This window comes from Barbus barbus, assembly GCF_936440315.1.
Source record: "Barbus barbus genome assembly, chromosome: 1".
NCBI lineage: Eukaryota > Metazoa > Chordata > Actinopteri > Cypriniformes > Cyprinidae > Barbus > Barbus barbus.
The window spans coordinates 43,514,697-43,532,921 of record NC_136729.1 but is presented as its reverse complement, the minus strand read 5'-3'; the positions used below and the strand labels follow the sequence as shown (position 1 = coordinate 43,532,921).

At 37.1% G+C, this 18,225-nt stretch overlaps 1 protein-coding gene across 1 annotated transcript in view; it reads left to right on the top strand.

Annotated features, from left to right (window-relative positions):
• The window catches only part of LOC306867946 (PH domain leucine-rich repeat-containing protein phosphatase 2-like), a gene marked incomplete at both ends in the record, with an annotated part of 64,677 nt that overhangs the window by 42,224 nt on the left and 4,228 nt on the right, over window positions 1–18,225 (top strand). The window contains 10 exons of the mRNA XM_079413902.1: window positions 1,607–1,753; window positions 4,847–5,077; window positions 9,721–9,923; window positions 10,012–10,072; window positions 11,028–11,123; window positions 13,312–13,467; window positions 15,474–15,674; window positions 16,283–16,449; window positions 17,407–17,533; window positions 17,695–17,808. Of these exons, the coding sequence (XP_079270028.1) occupies window positions 1,607–1,753; window positions 4,847–5,077; window positions 9,721–9,923; window positions 10,012–10,072; window positions 11,028–11,123; window positions 13,312–13,467; window positions 15,474–15,674; window positions 16,283–16,449; window positions 17,407–17,533; window positions 17,695–17,808 (1,503 nt within the window). The remainder of the gene's footprint in view (window positions 1–1,606; window positions 1,754–4,846; window positions 5,078–9,720; window positions 9,924–10,011; window positions 10,073–11,027; window positions 11,124–13,311; window positions 13,468–15,473; window positions 15,675–16,282; window positions 16,450–17,406; window positions 17,534–17,694; window positions 17,809–18,225) is intronic.

Genomic DNA, 18,225 nt, shown 5'->3' with positions numbered 1-18,225 from the left:
AGTGGTTATTTTATTAGTGCACTTTGCTAAGCCATCACTGTTTCTCTTGCTCATATTTATAGATTTGAGCAAAGCCATAACCCTCAGCTCGTCCTACGCTGTTTGTGCTACAGACATGAATGAGATTTAAAAAGAAGTCGCTTGTTGAGGAGAGCTGTGCTGTTACTTTTCTAAGGGATCAGACTTGAAGATGCACAAGCATTCAAATGTTTGGGGTTATTTGTTGTTATTATTTGAAGGAAACAAAGAAATTAATACTTTTTTTTTTATATATATATATATATATATATATATATATATATATATATATATATATATATATATATATATATATATACATACATATATATTTATATATACGTGTGTGTGTGTATATATGTATATGTGTGTGTGTGTATATGTATCAATACTTAGATATATTTGACCTAATATATTTAAAAAATATATAAAATGACTTAAAACTAATATAAAAAAACTAATACAACTGACAAAGGCACAATAATTTTACTAAAACTTAAAAATGAAATCTAAAAAGACAACTAATGATAAATACATTTAAAAAAATAAAATTAAATAACAATAGTCCAAGTCAGACATTTAGAGATCAGTAGCATATTTGTTTTTATTTGGGGTTTTTTTGGCAAATGAGGATTGATTGATTGAATGATTCTTTTATTTATTTTTGAAATGTGCAAGCATTCATTTTGTTCATACAAAGGAAAAAAATCAATTTCAAGATATTGCTATTAAATTAAAGTGTTTTTTAAACAGTGTTTTTTCTGTTTAATATTTTTGTAGAAACGTTTTTTCAGGACTCTTTGAATAGAAAGATTTTTTGAAAATCTTTTGTAACACTATAAATGACTTTAGTGTCACCTTTGATCAATTTAATGCATCCTTGCTGAATAAAAGTATTCATTTATTAGAAAAACAATGGAGTGCACATATATTCTACCTTGAATGTTACTTTTGGACTTAAATATGTAATAATGGAGAGATACATTTTACAGTATATGGCAGATTAATTATTTTTATTTTTAATATTTATAGAATGTGTTTGTTTTTCTTGTCCTTTAATCGATTGTCATACCTGCAAAATTCACTGAAAGAAAATCTCCCCATGGGATAGTAAATATGGTCTCCCAGAAGAGATATTGTCTACATTTGGATCAAAACTTTCAAAACCATCTCCATTGAACATCTTTCTTAATTTGTCTCCAGGACACGTCTTTACAAAAATGCACCATAGTTTTATGCTAAGATTCTACATTTATTAATCAAATAATTTTATTTAAACAGTCAAAGTATTAATAAATAAATTTAATAAACTTATTATAATCAGTTATTATTAATAAATGAGTAAATTAAATTAAACAGAAGGACTGACTGATTGAGATCCGGTATGGTTGTGTGTTGGCTGTATGGTCAATATTTATTTTTTTCCTTTCAAAATTGCTCGTCTTATGTAGAGAAACCGTTTTCTTGCTTTGTAAATGCATTTGAGGTAAATCCATTATGCATAAGTGTTTCTCGAGTCTCATGATAGTCATATCATCAGGAAATAAGCGTGTCCATTAAGCATACTGCATACTGCATATTTCCGCAGATTTGCCCAGCTGAGGAGCTTAAATCTTTCTCACAATGGGCTGGGCGTCTTCCCGGAGTCGCTGTGTGAGATCCAGACACTGACGGAGCTCTATCTGTCCTGCAACGGCCTCCGTGCCGTCCCGGCCCGCCTCGAAAACCTCCAGAGGTCAGCGCACATCATACCACCTTACTCTGCACAACACACTGTCTGTTTAATAACATAATAATATACTGTTGTTTGTTTGTTGCTGTCGCTGATCTAAAACAGAAAGCTTGTGCTCGTTTAGTGGAACTCAAATCCAGTCCCTGATTATTTTTGTTCCTGCCAAAGTGACCTCTCTCTTTTTGTAATCAGCTTTAAGTGCACAAATGTGCCGTGTAGGTCATTTGAAAAACATTGCACAACATAATGAGAGCAATTATGGGTTATAATCTAAATAATCCTTTGATTTGCATGATTGTGTTTAAAATATTCAGTGCTTTATAGCACCGCTGCTCCTGCAGTTACAGTCAGCTATATTCAAGTGCGCTCCCAAAGAGCCTGTCAAACGAACTTCTTTTTTTCATCTAAATGAGCCCGTGAAATGCATGAAGTTCAGTCGTGCATATTACGCTGGCAGATTAAATCAAGCATAAAAATCAGCCTAGTTTTACTGCCCTCAGCTCAGCTTTATATAGGAGGTGCTCTGAACGTGACGGAGGCCTGCAGTGGAGTCTTACTGAATGAACAGGATAGTGCCGAGCATATCGCTCTCTGCTGGAGGAACGAGCTCCTATGGCTCCTTTTACCAGCAGATTCATCACCTCTGCACGCAGAACTGGAGCATCCTTGCTGCGCACTGTGGTGGTGATCACACCGCGGAAGCGCAGTGGTCTTCGAGCGAATTGGAGTGAATAACCTCGTCTTATCGTAGCCATTAGCCACTCTGACACACCAGGGATGGCCTTCCAGGCCTCGGCCCGTGTGGCAAGAGGTTGAATAGGCTCTAAAGACTGGCTGCATAAGGGCAGGACGCTTATGGTAGGCAGAAGAGGATATTTGCTCTCTTTTTGAAATTGTATGCGTTTTATTTTGTCGCTTCGGGAAGGGGTAACATCTCGCAGAACGGGAACGCCCCCTGTCCTGCCGATCCTTGGGGGGTCGGGGTTCGGGAGTAGCTGACGTTGGCTTGGCGGGCTGCTGAGTCGGAGCAGGTTTGGGGCAACTAGCAGCAGCAGAGGAACTGGAGCGTTTCGGGAGGAAGTGTCGCATCGCCTGAGACGACTTCTGAGCCTCCGTTAACCGCTCCGCGAAGCCCTCCACAGCCGGTCCGAACAGGCTGTTGGCTGAGACTGGAGCATCAAGGAAGGGGACCTTATCCGCCTCCTTCATCTCAGTCAAAGTGAGCCACAGGTGGCGTTCCAACACCACCAGGCTGAACATTGACCGCCCGATGGCCTGGGCGGTGGCTTTGGTGGCGCGCAGGGCCAGGTCCGTCACGCTCCTCAGGTCCCTGAGTGAAACCGCATCAAGACCGGCCTCCTTGCTGGCGAGCATCTTGGCCTAGAAGACCTGGAGCACCGCCATCGAGTGTAGCGCCGAAGCCGCTTGTCCAGCCGCTGAGTAGGCGCGTCCAGCGAGTGCAGACGTGGCTCTGCACGGCTTGGACGGATGGTTTGTCCTCGCCTTCCATCCTATAGCCGTGGGCGGGCAGAGATGCGTGGCCACGGACTCATCCAGAGGAGGAAGGTGCTTGTATCCTTTCTCTTCGGAGCCATCAACTGAGGTGAGGGCGGAGGAAGCAGAGGGTCGGATGCGAGACGAGTAGGGGGCTGCGTGAGGAGGACGGCGGCAAGAGGGCGGGGTCAGACACCGAGCCCGAAAACTCTTCCGCATCCAAAGCCGCCAGAGAAAGGCTGTCCATGTCGTTGTCGCTCCCACCGAACGAGATCATGTCACTCGCAGCCGCGGAGGGACGCGGATCAGGTTGAGTGAAGAGGACCGGCGAATTTTCTCTCTGAGGTGAACCTCTCTGAGGTTGCTCAACTCCTCTGCCCCGCTGTTTTTTCCCCACAGGTCCCTGGGAGGAAGAAAACGTGAGGGCGTGAGGAGCGGGGTCGCTTTCTGAGAAGAAAGCTATCAGTGAGCGCAGAGAGGCAAGACTAAAACTCTCGCAATGAGAGCAGTCAGTCCCGCTGAGCGCAGTGTCAGCGTGGGATTTCCCCAAGCATGACACGCACTCCGTGTGTCCATCAGCGTGCAGGGGAGCCCTACACGTCTGACAATGACGGCACGCCATTTGAAACGACGCCGATTGCTCTTTTTGTGAGGTTCTTTTAGATGATCGCCGGATGGCGGCAGGGGATCGACCAGATCGCAAGCTGTGTGCTGCAAGGTCCAATCCAGCTGCTGAGGCGTTTCCATGGCAAAGTCAGCATCAGTGAAGAGTCAGCGAGGAAGAAACTTCGTCGCTGAAGAGAAGAAATCTGAGATGCGGCGGCGAAGCTTATATAGCCAGAGGCCCCGCACATATTGGCGGGCTGCATAGCCATAGGCTCGCTTATCGCCGCCACCGAGCCATTGGTTAGTTTTTATAGCAAAAACAAACAACTGCTTGACGCCGAATTGCCACTAATTTAAAAGTGAAAATAAAACGCGCACAGAGCTTACAAGCTATTTAAAACCGAAGGAAAGCGAGGAAAAGAGAGAAGACTCAAATGACGTAATGAGCACAACACATGCTGAGAGTGACTGCAGTTTAAAGCTGCAATCACTTGCACTCGGAAAGAAGATAAAGCTCAGATAAATCAGACTGATTGATTGATTTACCAGCAAGCATACTTTATCGGATCAAATTTATTTATCGGAGCAATAAAAATGATGTCATTTTCTCTCATATCGGTCGATAATTTATCGGTCCGATACATATCGTGCATCCCTAATATGTATACATTTGGCAGTTAATTAAAAAAATGGTTCATATAACAAACATAGTTCTTCAGCATAACTGTAACTGTAGCATTGTTGATTTGCTATATGTCCAAAAGTTTGTATACATAAGAGGTCTGGGACAAGGATAAAACAAAAACATTCTAATCGCATGGAATGTTATATTGTGTTATAAAAGTTCAAATCTGTTCATTTTAATAAAAAATATCCATGCCTAAAAATATAAACAGTATTGACAACAATGTAAAAACTAACATCTTTAATATCATAGTAACCTCTTTATAATTTTCCAAATTTAAAAGCGGGTCTGTTTGGCTGTGATCTGCTCAGCTTACAGACGCTATGTTTGGATGGAAATCGATTGGATTCTCTTCCGGAGGAGCTGGGCAGCCTCACGCAGCTCTGCAGCTTGGGACTCTCCTTCAATGACTTCCCTCATGTCCCCGGCGTGGTGGAGCGCCTCTGTGCCCTGGACAAGCTGGCGATGGCGGGGAACAGGGTGGAGACTCTGGATCTGTGCAGCCTGCTACGAATGACTCACATTAAGAGTATTGATTTACGGTGAGCCATTAGAAACATCTCTCCAGATTTATCTATCTATCTGTCTCTCTCTGTGTGTCATGCTGTCGGCTTTACCTGCCTCCATCTCCTTCTGTTTCTCCTCTCTCTCTTCTGTCTGTCACCTGTCTGTGTGTTATTACTCTCAGCTCAGACTTTATGCATAATGTAGGCTCAATATACAGGAGTAATGTAATCAGATCAGCTATCAGTAAATCACCACAGCTCTGTAAAGCAGCACAGCTCTGTCGCACACAGCCAGACTACAGCACTCAAATCTGGTGCTTTTGCACATTATTCTGACCAAAAATGCGCATTTTTGGCAGGAAAAGACCATCTGTCTGACAGAGGACGCATAGGCTGGATGCTTTACATGTCGTATATGGCCAGTGAAATAGATCATACTACAATAATAGATTGATGTAAAAAAAATAAAAATAATAATATGACTCTCTAGCTGAAAAGCAGAAAATGTTTATAGATTCTGATTGTTCACAGACATAACTCAGAAAGAACAGTTCGAATCAGAGACTTCAAGTTTTCCTACTAGGTTTTTTTATTATTATTATTTATTTGAAGAAATTAATACTTTTATTCAGCAAGGATGCATTAAATTGGTCAAAGGTGACAGTAAAACATTTGTTACAAAAGTACTTCTATTTCAAATAAATGCTGTTTTTTAAACTATTCATCAAAGAATCCTGAGTATATATGTGTATGTGTGTGTGTATACAGTCCCCTCCAAAAGTATTGGAACAGTAAAGACAAAATTGCTCTGTTGGCTGTGGAGTCAAGACATTTGCAAATATGATTAAAAGATGAGTATGAGACAAAACTACAGAATGTCACATTTTATTATTAGCCGTTTTACCAAATAAAAAGAACAGCACTTTTAGAGTTCATCCCACTCATTGATGTGAGCATAAGTATTGGGACAGTTGAACATAAGGCAGATATAAAAGATTAAAAGCTATTATTTAGTTGCAGATCCCTTGCACACAATCACAGCAGTGAGTCTGGGACCCATAGACATCACCAGACTCTTGATCTCATCCTTTGAAATGCTTTTCCCAGCCTTTAATGCAGCCAATTCCAATTGTTGCTTGTTTTGGGGAGTTTCTGCCTTTACTCTCCTCTTCAGCTGGTGAAATTCATGTTCAATCAGATTTAAATCTGGAGATTGACTTGGGCAATCTAAGACTTTCCATTTCTTTGCCCTTATAAATTCCTTGACTGAACTGACAGGGTGTTTTGGGTCATTGTCCTGATGCTATATGAAGCACTTCCCAATGAATCTGGTAGCATTATCTTGAATATTGGCAGGCAAGATGGTTTTGTACCCTTCCAAATTCATTCTGCTACTGTCATCATACATTAAGTCATCAGTAAAGTTGAGAGGACCTGTTCCAGAGGCAGCCATGCATGCCCATGCCATGACACCACCTCCACCATGCTTTACAGATGAGGCTGTATGCTTGGGATCATTGCAGTTCCCTTTTTTTCTCCACATTTTTGCTTTCCCATCACTTAGATAAAGGTTCATCTTTGTCTCATCGGTCCATAAACACATTTCCAAAACTCTTCTGGCTCACCTTTGTGCTTTTTTGCACAAACTCTAATCTTGCCTTTCTATTTTTGGTGCTGGTCAGAGGTTTGCATCTTGCTGTGTAGCATCTGTAATTCTGTGTCAAAGTCTCCTGAGGACAGTAGATTGTCAGAGCATCACCCCAGCTTTCTGGAAGTTGTTGGTGATTTTACAGACACGTCTTTTAGGATTCATTTTCACAGCTTTTATGATTTGTCTGTCATCAACTACTGTTGTTTTCTCAGCCGATCAGCTCGTTGTTGGTTGCTGGTGTCGCTGGTGGTTTCCAAACTCTTGATTTCTCCATGCCCTTTGTTTTTGCTAGAGCTCTAACTGACTTCCTCTTTTCTTTTAGCATTCTTGCTTTTCTCTCAAAGTCAGCTCCCTCATCTTCATCCTGGTTTGTGTGTGTCATCATCGAATGCAAGATTCAGAATACAGAAGTAATGGATATAACTGATACGACACATTCTCTGCTTTTAATATCTGAAGAATTAATGCAACAGGACACAGGTGATCACTTAGAAAGACCTGTGAGGCAACTGCTCCAATACTTATGCTCACATCAGATAGAGGGATGAACTCTAAAAGTGCTGAACTTCTTAGCTGGTAAAACAACTGTGTGTTGAATCACCCAATAATAAAATGTGACATTCTGTAGTTTTGTCTCATATTCATCTTTTAATCATATTTGTAAATGTCTTGACTCCACAGCCAACAGAGCAATTTTGTCTTTACTGGTCCAATACTTTTGGAGGGCACTGTATGTATTCAGTTTCCACAAAAATATAGCAGCACAACTGTTTTCAACATTGATAATAATAAGAAATTATTATTGAGCAGCAAATCAGCTTATTATTAAGATTTCTGAAGGATCATGTGACGCTGAAAACTGATATACATTTTTAATATAATTTTTTTTTTTAATAAAACTTTTGAACAGTAGTTTAAGTTCTCTGGACTAAATCTGAATATCTTTCTTTCAAAGATTTGATGTTACGAAGACATTTTAATCTTATTTTATGTTTAAAAGCACTTATAAACAAAACTTATCATAACCTGTATGGCCTTACTTCCAGCGTCATAACACCAGATGATCAGGATGGAAATGGTGATTTCGTTCAGCGTTTGGCATTTTAGAGTGCAATATGCATCAGACGGTTAGTAAACATGCTGGGGGCGTTCTGTGGACCGGCCGTCTGATGTTAAGGCTGCCCTGTCACTAACAGTCACGATTGCTCTTCTCATAAAGCCTTTGGTTTTGATGGCAGCTCACAGTCTGTGACTCACCTGAGAGAGAGAGAATATGTAAAAACAGACTGAGGTTTGTGGATTTTCTGGGTCCTGACTGCGCCTGCTGTGGATTAGAAATCCAGCCAGGTTCGTAGCGCAGAGCTCAGCTGTCGTGGGAACTCGCGAGAGACAGAGGCGTCTGTCACCTGATCAAGCTTTGAGTTTTTCTGCTGGATTATCCCACCACTCAGATTCCTCACATACTCGCCCATCTTACGGGCAGAACGAGTGCAAACAACAGATGTGAGTGGGAATTCGAGTTTATGGGGGGCTTCGAATAAACAAGAAAAGGTTTAATGCGCCTATTATTTGGCCCTGATCGTCATTAGCCAACTGTGGCGTCTCTCTTAATGGGAAGCTGTTCGGTTCAATGCAGGGGAACACGGATGAAACATTGTGAAGGTCATTGCTGGTTCTTTCAGGCCTGACCTCCACAAAATGTCACCTAAACGTCAAGCCAATATGCATTTATATATGTAATATATGGAAGAATATTCAGTGCATTTGCTGTTTATAATATAAAAATATTAGCTAATAGATTGGGGTGAGTGATATTTTTTGTTTTTGAAGAAGTCTCCTATGCTCACTAACACTGCATATATTTTATTAGAAAATACAGTAAAAATCGTAATACTATGAAATATTTTTGCAATTTAAAATAACTGTTTTCTATTTTAATATACGTTATAACATAATTTATTCCTGTGATGCAAAGCTGAATTTTAAGCATCATTACTCCAGTCTTAAGTGTCACATGATCCTTTAGAAATCATTCTAATATGCTGATTTGCTGCTTAAGAAACATTATTATTACAAATGTTAAACAGTTTTGCTGCTTAATATTTAATAATGTAGGTGTACAATTTTTTTTTTTTTATGTTCACTCTTAGTAATATATGTAAAAGCTCTGCTAATATGCTGTCATTCCCTGTTGGCAGTTAAGTGCTACATTAAAGGGGACCTATTAAGTTCCTTGTTACAAGATGTAAAATAAGTCTCTGATATCCCCAGAGTGTGTATGTGAAGTTTTAGCTCAAAAATCCCCACAGATAATTTTTTATAGCTTGTTAAAATTGCCACTTTTAGGGTATGAGCCAAAACGCGCCGTATTTAAGTATGTTGCTTTAATGCAAATGAGCTGGTGCTCCCGGAGAAGAGGGCGGAGCTTCAAGAGCTCAGCTCCCGCATTAGCAGTGCTAGCCTTTGAAAATAAACAATCCACGATTCGTACAAGCCGATTATCTTTACAGAAAACATACTCGGTTTCAAAGTCAGTCATCTGATTATACTGTGCATAATAAATTCCCGTTTATGAATTACACAGACATTTTTATGAAATCTCTGACTTCTCCTTTTACCTTCATGACTCAAATGAATCCATGAATCGTTTGTTGAACTTGTACATTTATATTAACCGTTGGAGCGAACTGATTCACTGAAAACATGTTTAATATAAATCAATTTAATATTTCAATATTGAATTAGATTATAACAATATTCAATAATATTGAGTTATTATAAAAAACAACAATGTAGCATTTAGTTTTTTTGGTTGCAAGCAAAATCTACAGTAGACTTATTTTCTGAGCTTAAAATAAAAAGACAAGTACTCAATCCTTGGTGTCTCAGAACTCCACTCTGTTTTTATAATTTTCTGTCCATAATTTTATTAATTTCTTTGTCGACCAACATCATTTTTGCCGTTTGGATTCTTCGCTTGGGTTGATCTTCAGTATATTTGCAGCTGACATTAGGCCTGTGTTTGTAGGTTAAATGGCCTCCGCTGTGTTAAAAGCGACACACTGGAGCCAGTAAAACATCTCACGCAGCTGGACCTGAGAGACAACCAGCTGACGTCTCTGGACCTGAGCTCGGCCTGCAGTCTGGAGACGCTGCAGTGTCAGAGGAACCAGCTGGGAGCCCTGACGCTCAGCGGCTTCATTCTGCGCACGCTCCACGCCAGTGACAACCGTGAGTACAGACCTCCACAGCATCGTTTCTGAACCAGAGGATTCCCTTCTCAGGCCTCACCCTGTGTTATCACTAATATCTTTGATAGGTCTGACCACAGTCAACATCTACCCTGTTCCCAACCAACTCACACATATGGACCTATCAAGGTAACTAACATTCATTTTATGCATATTGTATTCGAATCAGTTGTGAAACAAACATTTCTAGTAGCAAATAATTTTTTCTGTCCAAACTAAAAGCAAAAATGCTACACAATGCACCAAAATCTCAACCAGATGAGGCGTTTATGATGTTTAATGCACAAATTTGGACCAATTAGAAATTTACTTGTGCGCATTAAGGTTCAGCTGGTTAATAAATGTTAATTGAAATGAAATGCTTAACAATCATCACGACATTTGATACAAAATGGGCAATATTACCAGTAATAATAATAATGTGTAATCGCCAGTATCTTTGTAAACTAAGTATATATTATTTTTTACATATTGTTTCGTAGTATGTCTCTGCACCAGTGTTGTTAAGGTTAACTAAATCAAACTATTTTTAATGAGCTTTATTTTACACTAAAACTATTTTTAATAATTACTTTTGTAAATTGAAATACGGCAGAAATAAAATTTTATATAAATATTAGATAAATATTAAAAGTTAATGTAAAAGTCTGTGAAAGTGATTTTATGCCTCTTTGGGATGATTTCTTTTATTAACTAAATATAACCTTTTTGTTCATTAAAAACATTAAATTACTCAACCTAAGTTTAAATAAAAATGAGTTACATTTTAAATTTTAAAAAATCTGAAACTAATAGAAATGACAAAAGTGCATAAAATTATATTAAAACATATAAAACCTGAAAATAAAAGCCTATTCAAAATATTAATAAACATTGTACATAATTACTGTAAGGATATAAATAATACTGAAATAACACTGCTCTGTACTTACTAGTATACTTGCACTACAACATGAACATTGTAATGCAAATGTGACCAAATATTGCTTGTGTGCTCCAGTCGTGTCCTTTACCCTGCTCACTCCTGTACAATGCTAATGCTCTGATGTAATTAGCCTGGAGTTAATTCCTATCCTTCCTGCAGGAATCTCCTGGAATACCTGCCAGACTGGGTGTGTGACAGCAGGAAGATTGAGGTGCTGGACGTCTCCCATAATCTGCTGTCTGAGCTCCCGGCCAGGTCTGTGTGTGTGTGTGTGTGTGTGTGTGTGTTCTGATATATATGGTTTTACACAAATGTGTATAATGACTTGGGTACTACAATGCGAACATGGTTTATGAGGACACTTCCTGTGTCTCTGCAAACCAAAAGGGTTAAAAAACATACTAAATGGCGTTTTATGACATTCAAAAAATTGCCAATAGTTTTCTGTAAGGGGTAGGTTTAGGTGTAGGGTGATAAAAAAAGAGTTTGTACAGTATAAAAACCATTACGGCAATGGTGAGTCCCGCAAACCACAAATGCAAGTGTGTGTGTGTGTTTAGACTGCCATGAATTGAATTTGCATCTTCCCCAGTTTCCAAAAAGAAACCGTCCTCCTGTTCCCCCATTCCAGACTCTTAATGTCAGCGTTTTGTACTTATTTATTCAACAAAAATTGCCCATTTGATATGAGTGATGTGGGTTAAAGTGACTGTCTGGCCAGACGGTGGATCTGAATAGAAACGGGCCGGCGTTCATCAGCAGACGCTTGATGAGGCCACTCTGCTGTCTCAAAGCAAAGTGATGTAAACGCCAAGCAGATGAAAGCACCATTTCCAGCTAATTCCACATTAACATTCAGTCATTTGCATCTGAAAGAGCTAAAAGCCGTGCACAAATGAGATAATATGCGGCTTGAAGTGAAAATGCTGTGTTGCTGTTTTGAAGGAATGGTTCACCAAAAAAGAGAATTCTGTCTTTATTTACTCAACCTCATGTCATTCCAAACCCATAATGCTGTTATATTTTCCATGAGAAGAGAGGTTTTTTTTTTTGAATGACTTCATGCAGCTACATTATTGACCATGTCTGTCAAGCTACAAAAAGAAAAAAACCCAGATGAAAAAGGAAACCTGTTGTTCACTGAATATCTTGATATGCAGCTGTCACATGCAATTCTTCATAGCATAGTCGGATCTAGTGTGCAAAAACAAAAACCGGTGACTAATGCAGATTGTTTCTTTTTTTTTCACCCCCCCCCCCCCCCCGCCCAAAAAAACAAATTCAGTTGTAAATATTTGAGATTATATTAATTAATATTGTATTTATACATAATATTTTATTATTGTATTTTTATTAAAATATATACTATTTTATTATTATATAATATTATAATATTTCATTATAAATAAAAAGGTGTAAATTATATTTTAGTGAAATGCCACTTAAATTTGTGTCTTTTCCTCACACAAAACTATTGTTTGGCTTCAGAAGAAATATGGTTTTGTGTATATTAGGACTGCATGATTATTCAAAATGAAACAAATTGTGATATGTCTTTGTGTGATTGTTTTTTTTTTTTATAAATTAAGATTTATTTGAGGTGTTTTGCTTTTTTTTTTTGTAATTGAAAAGACATTAGTGAAACAGGAAGCGAAGAAAGGGAAAGAGAAGGGGGATGGGATTCAAACACGGGACGCCCGTTTTTTAAAACGAAAAATTATAGTTTTATTATATTATAATTAATTTTTCGTAAATACTCATTTTTATTTGACAGTAAAATATTAAAATAGTAATCAAAATGAAAGCTTTCTATTTACAGAAAAGCTTAGGTTGCAGTCATAAATATAAATATTGTAATAATTGTAGTACTGTAAAATTAAATATTTTTCTCAAATACTGATTTTTTATTTATTTTTAAAATAAAATTACAATAACTATTTACTGAAACCCTTCAGTTTCAGCTTAAATTTTGTATTAATAATTGTTTTATTATATATTATTGTTATTAATAATTATTCTATATATTGTGTATATATACATTATTATTATTATTATTATAGTCATATTGATATATACTATGCACAACAGTTTTGCAGTCCTACAAACAATCACAACAAACCTGGAGCTTTCATTCATTCTTTTTTTTTTGTTAATTAGTGGGTTATTTATTTTTCAAATTTACATTTTAAATCGCAACTGCAATTTTTTATCAGACTTCTTTTTTATATACATATATAAGATTTCCACAGAAAAAAATAATAGCAGATGTGTTTTTATTGACATGAGGATGAGTGAATAATATTTGCATTTTCATTATTTGCTGAACTATCCCTGTAAAGGTGTCTAGGCACTGATGGTTTCAAGACTGAATTTTGGGGTGAAACCAAAAACCGTGTCTTTTCTTATGAAGCCTCTTTGTTTCTCTGTCCCTCCATGCTGTCAGACTTCTCAGCAGTCTGAGTCTGCGTAAACTGCTGGCTGGTAACAACAGGCTGGAGAAACTGGCTGACCTGCTCGACCACATCCCTCTGGAAACACTCGACCTGCAGCACAACAAGTTGCAGGAACTGCCAGAGAGCTTCTTCTACAAAGCCTTAAAGTAGGTCACTCCCTCCTTGTGCCCTCTCTCTCTTCATCTTACTTTCTGGGCTGTGCTTTCTTTCTTTCCTCATTCTCTGTTTTTCTTGTGTTTTTGGTCTCCGTGTCCTGCGATTTTCTGCGTCTCTCTGCTCTGTGGACCTTTAGCCCTTCTGCTTGAGCTCTTCATCAGACCTCCTAGCCTTTTACAGGAACATCGCAAACCACAGAGTTCTCCGCAAACTGCTCTTTGGAAATAAAAATCACTGAGATATTACCGATACATACTCAGAGCTACTTTGAAACTATAGCTACTCATGATTTAAAGTAGTTAAACTGAAGTCAAGCCAATAAAAAAGTATCCAGCTACATGTAAGTTATTTAATTGGGCAAGGTCTTTTTAATTGTATATTAGATTTTTTCATTTATTATTTAATCAGAGCAGACCCAGAAAATGAAATAGATGAATCATGATTAGAATGGCAGATTTACCCCTATAAATACTACTAAATTATTATAGTAAACTAAAAGTAAAACAATAAAAAACATTTGTTACTTAAAATAAAATGAAAACCCTAATCGCCAAATGATTGATTGGAAATTGCTGCATAAGGTTTACTTGACTCCAATGAAACGTTTTTATATGAATCTGTCGTCTTCTAAGTGTAATCTCTCTTCCCAAGGCGTTTTAGGCATGTTTTTGCATTTTTTGGGGGGGGGACTCTGAACTTCTCGTATACATGGATCTAATATTAAAAGCTGAATGCCATGAATTTACAGTTTTCATGTTGTCATCTTTTCTAAAATTTTAAAATAATTGATTTATCTATTAACATTAATTAATTTATTTGTATTATTATTATTTTATTTAGTTTTATTTATTTATATATTATTTTTAAGTCTACCATGGGGTGGGTTTTAAATATGTACAGCTGCTTTATGTTTTATGCTGCTGTTCCCAGAATAAATTCAATAAACAGTTGTTAACAAAAAAATAATAAAAATAAACAGTAACTAAAACATATTAAAATAAAATATACAAAATGTAAACATATAATTTCAGCTAGTTGCCAAAGCAACATTGCTCATTTTCAGTTAGTTAACTTGATTTATTAAAAGAATTAAACTAAAACTGAAAAAAAAAAAAAAAAAGTTTACACTTTACAATAAATTTCCATTAGTTATTGATGGTTCACTAACATTAACTAACAATGAGCAGTGCATTCGTTACAGGATTTATTAATCTTTCTTAAAGTTAGTTAATAAAAAATACAGCATTGTTAATATCATTGTTATTAATCAGCTCAGGTCCATTTAAATATCAAGTTAATGTTATTTAATAGAACCATACTGTAAAGCATTACCAATGTATGTGTGTGTGTGTATGTATATGCATGTATGACGTACACACACACACACACACACACACACACATATATAATAGTATCTAAATGATACCAAAATATCCAATTAAATATATTTCACTATAAAAATATGCATCACCATGTTAAATTATTGTATCAGCTGCCTGCACAAACGATATGACACTAAAATGATTTATATTTGAATTTGTGATTGAATTTTTACACACATTTTTAAAATGTATGTAAAAACAAATTGTATAAATATGTTTTAAATATTTATAAAAATATAAACAGCTGAACAACTGTCTGGCTACTTGGAAAATGTAGTTTTGGTTAGTTGCTGCTTGCGGTTAGTTACTTACTCCACAACACTGGATCTACAGCAGCACAGAGGAAGTGACATGCTTCTCCAGAGCCTCTCATGGATGTGTACAGGAGGAAACGGCTCAGTGAACTGCCCGCAGCTCTTCCATTTCCTGTGGCTTAATTTACTTGTCATCCATTAAGCATCTCTAATGCTGAAAGATGTGCTGCAGCTCTGAGGCTTTGGTTGTATCCAAGATGATTTTTGCTTTATAAACATGCTTTTTTTTTATTAAACAACATTATTTGTACTGTGTATAAACTTACCAACTTGTCTTCCCTTGTTCTTCTTGTCTACTAGTTTAAAGTATTTGAATGTGTCTGCCAATGCGCTGGAGACGATCCCTCCGAGCAGCCAATCGGAGGAGAGCCTCAGCACCCTGCAGGAGCTTTATCTCACAGGAAACAACCTGAATGAGAACTGCGCTGCTCTACTGGTGGGGCATCAGAACCTGCGGGTCTTGCATATGGCTTATAACCAACTGCAGTCCTTCCCTGCTAGGTACGAGACCTTGAACTAATGTGCTTACATCGACAGGATGGGAGGAGCCTGTTATTCAAATGATATGTGAGCCTGGAGCACAAAACCAGTCATAAGCAGCACAGGTATATTTGTAGCAATAGCCAACAATACATCATTTGGGTCAAAATGATCTATTTTTCTTTTATGCCAAAAATCATTAGGATATTAAGTAAAGATCACGTTCCATGAATATATTTGTAAATTTCCTACTGTAAATATATCAAAACTTCATTTTTGATTAGTAATATGCATTGCTAATAAATTCATTTGGCCAACTTTAAAGGTGATTTTCTCAATATTTAGATTTTTTTTGCACCCTCAGATTCCAGATTTTCAAATAGTCGTATCTCGGTCAAATATTGTCAGATCATAACAAACCATACATACAGATGACATATAAATCTCAGTTTCAAAAAATTGACCCTTATGACTGGTTTTGTGGTCCAGGGATATGCCAAAAAGATCAGAGATTATATCAGTGTATATGACCATGAATTGTTCAATGTTCACTTTACTTATAAAGCACATATCAATACAACTTGTGCTATTGTTTCTTTCTAAAATGAGCTCCCTTGTTATGTTTTCAGCAAGCTCAGTAAACTAGAGGTCCTGGAGGAACTGAATCTGAGTGGGAACAAGCTGAAAACGATCCCCTCCACCGTGTCCAGCTGTAAGAGACTGCACACGCTCATCGCCCACTCCAACCATATCAGCGTGTTCCCAGAGGTCCTCAGCCTGCCCGAGATCAAGGTCTGTGACGTATCATGACAGGACATGTGAAACTGCCCATAAATATTGGAAGGATCTTAAGGGTCAACCAGAGTCATCAAGTGGCAGGAACAAATGCATATCTAAAAATGATATATATGTATGGATAAGAGTTGCAGTAATTCAAATTACCAAAAGAAAATCAACGTTCATAGACATGATTTGAATAAAAATGTTTGAATAAAACATTCTAATCAGAATTTTAGAATGCTTTCTGAAAGACTGGAGTAATGGATCGAAAATGCTGTATTTTTAATTAAAATAAATGCAGTCTTGGTGAGCATAAGAGACTTCTATTTAAAAAAACATTAAATCTCACATTTGAATGCTAAATCTAAATAGAAATGGTGAGAACATGCAAATTAGTGACACTTCATTAAATTTTAAACCTACATTTCTCTAAATTGCGTGTTTAACTTCAATTTAGATGTAACATTTAAAGTTGTTTAAACAGTTTAAAAGTTTTTTCTTAATTGTTTTTGTGTATATATTATATTTATAATGATTGTGAAAACCTCACTATTTAAAATAAAAAAAACTTCAGTTTTTGCCCCCCTCTAAAAATATATGTAATAATATTTTGTTATTTTACAATACATATTTTTGTTTTAATATATTTATTAAATTCTAGGTTATTTTAAATTGACAAGCTTATTTATGTATGTCAGAACTGAATTGTTTTTGTCTCCAGATCCAACAAAATTGAGTAGTTGTTTGTTATACACTTAATTTTATTTCACATTATTTTGCATACTGTTTTTTTACTTTATTTACTGTATTTTACATTATTTTACATAATTGATTGACTTTATTTTACAAGCTTATTTAGTTTAATCTGGGGAAATTTAATCACTTTTGTCCCCAAATGCAACAAAATTGTGTTGTTTGTTACAGTTTATTTTCATGAACTATGTTGTATTTCTTCTGCTCTTTGTGTAGCTAGTAGATGTGAGCTGCAATGAGCAGACAGAAATCCTGTTGCCGGACTCTCTGCCTTCAACACTGCAAGAACTGGATCTGACCGGCAACAGCAGCCTCATGTTAGAGCACAAAACGCTCAACCTCTTCAGGTGAGACGCTACAAACAGCAGTCCTCTGTGTGTGGGACACAGTACATTATGCAGCCGATGAATATTAAGATGTTCTGATACTCTCACAGACCCAGGTGGTTAATTGTGTTTTTTTGTCTTTATCTCTCACACCTGCGTGTGTGTGTTCTCCTCTCTTCCAGTCACATCAGTACTTTGAAGCTGGACCAGAAGCCAGCCGTGACTGCAGGAGAAGCACAGGGCACATCCACTCTGTGGGATCATGGTTACGCTGAGATGTGTGGGCAGAGAAACAAGTGAGCAAAATCTGAGGACATGAGATTCATAGATCAGGAAACGATGAGTGTGTTTGTCAGTGTTGGTTGAAGGAAGCCCCATTCAAAAAATCGAGTTGTTTTGCAGATTACCATCCCCAACCTATAATTCTCTATTATATATTGAGGAAATATTGAAGAAAAAAAATAAAAATTCAAATGCTAGCAGAAATAACCAGTTCCAATCAATTTCAATTAAATTTTTAAATGCGGTCAAATCAGTTTCTGATTAACCCTTCCCTAAACGTCATGCAAAAAAAAAAAAAATTAAATTAATAAAAAAGAAAAAAAATTGGGATGGTGGTTTTCATGTCGTTCAGACAGCCCCTTTGCCAGAGTGAATCAGGGCTGGATTCATGAAACATTTGCAGGAATAAAAGTGCTGTTTTCTTTAAGAAA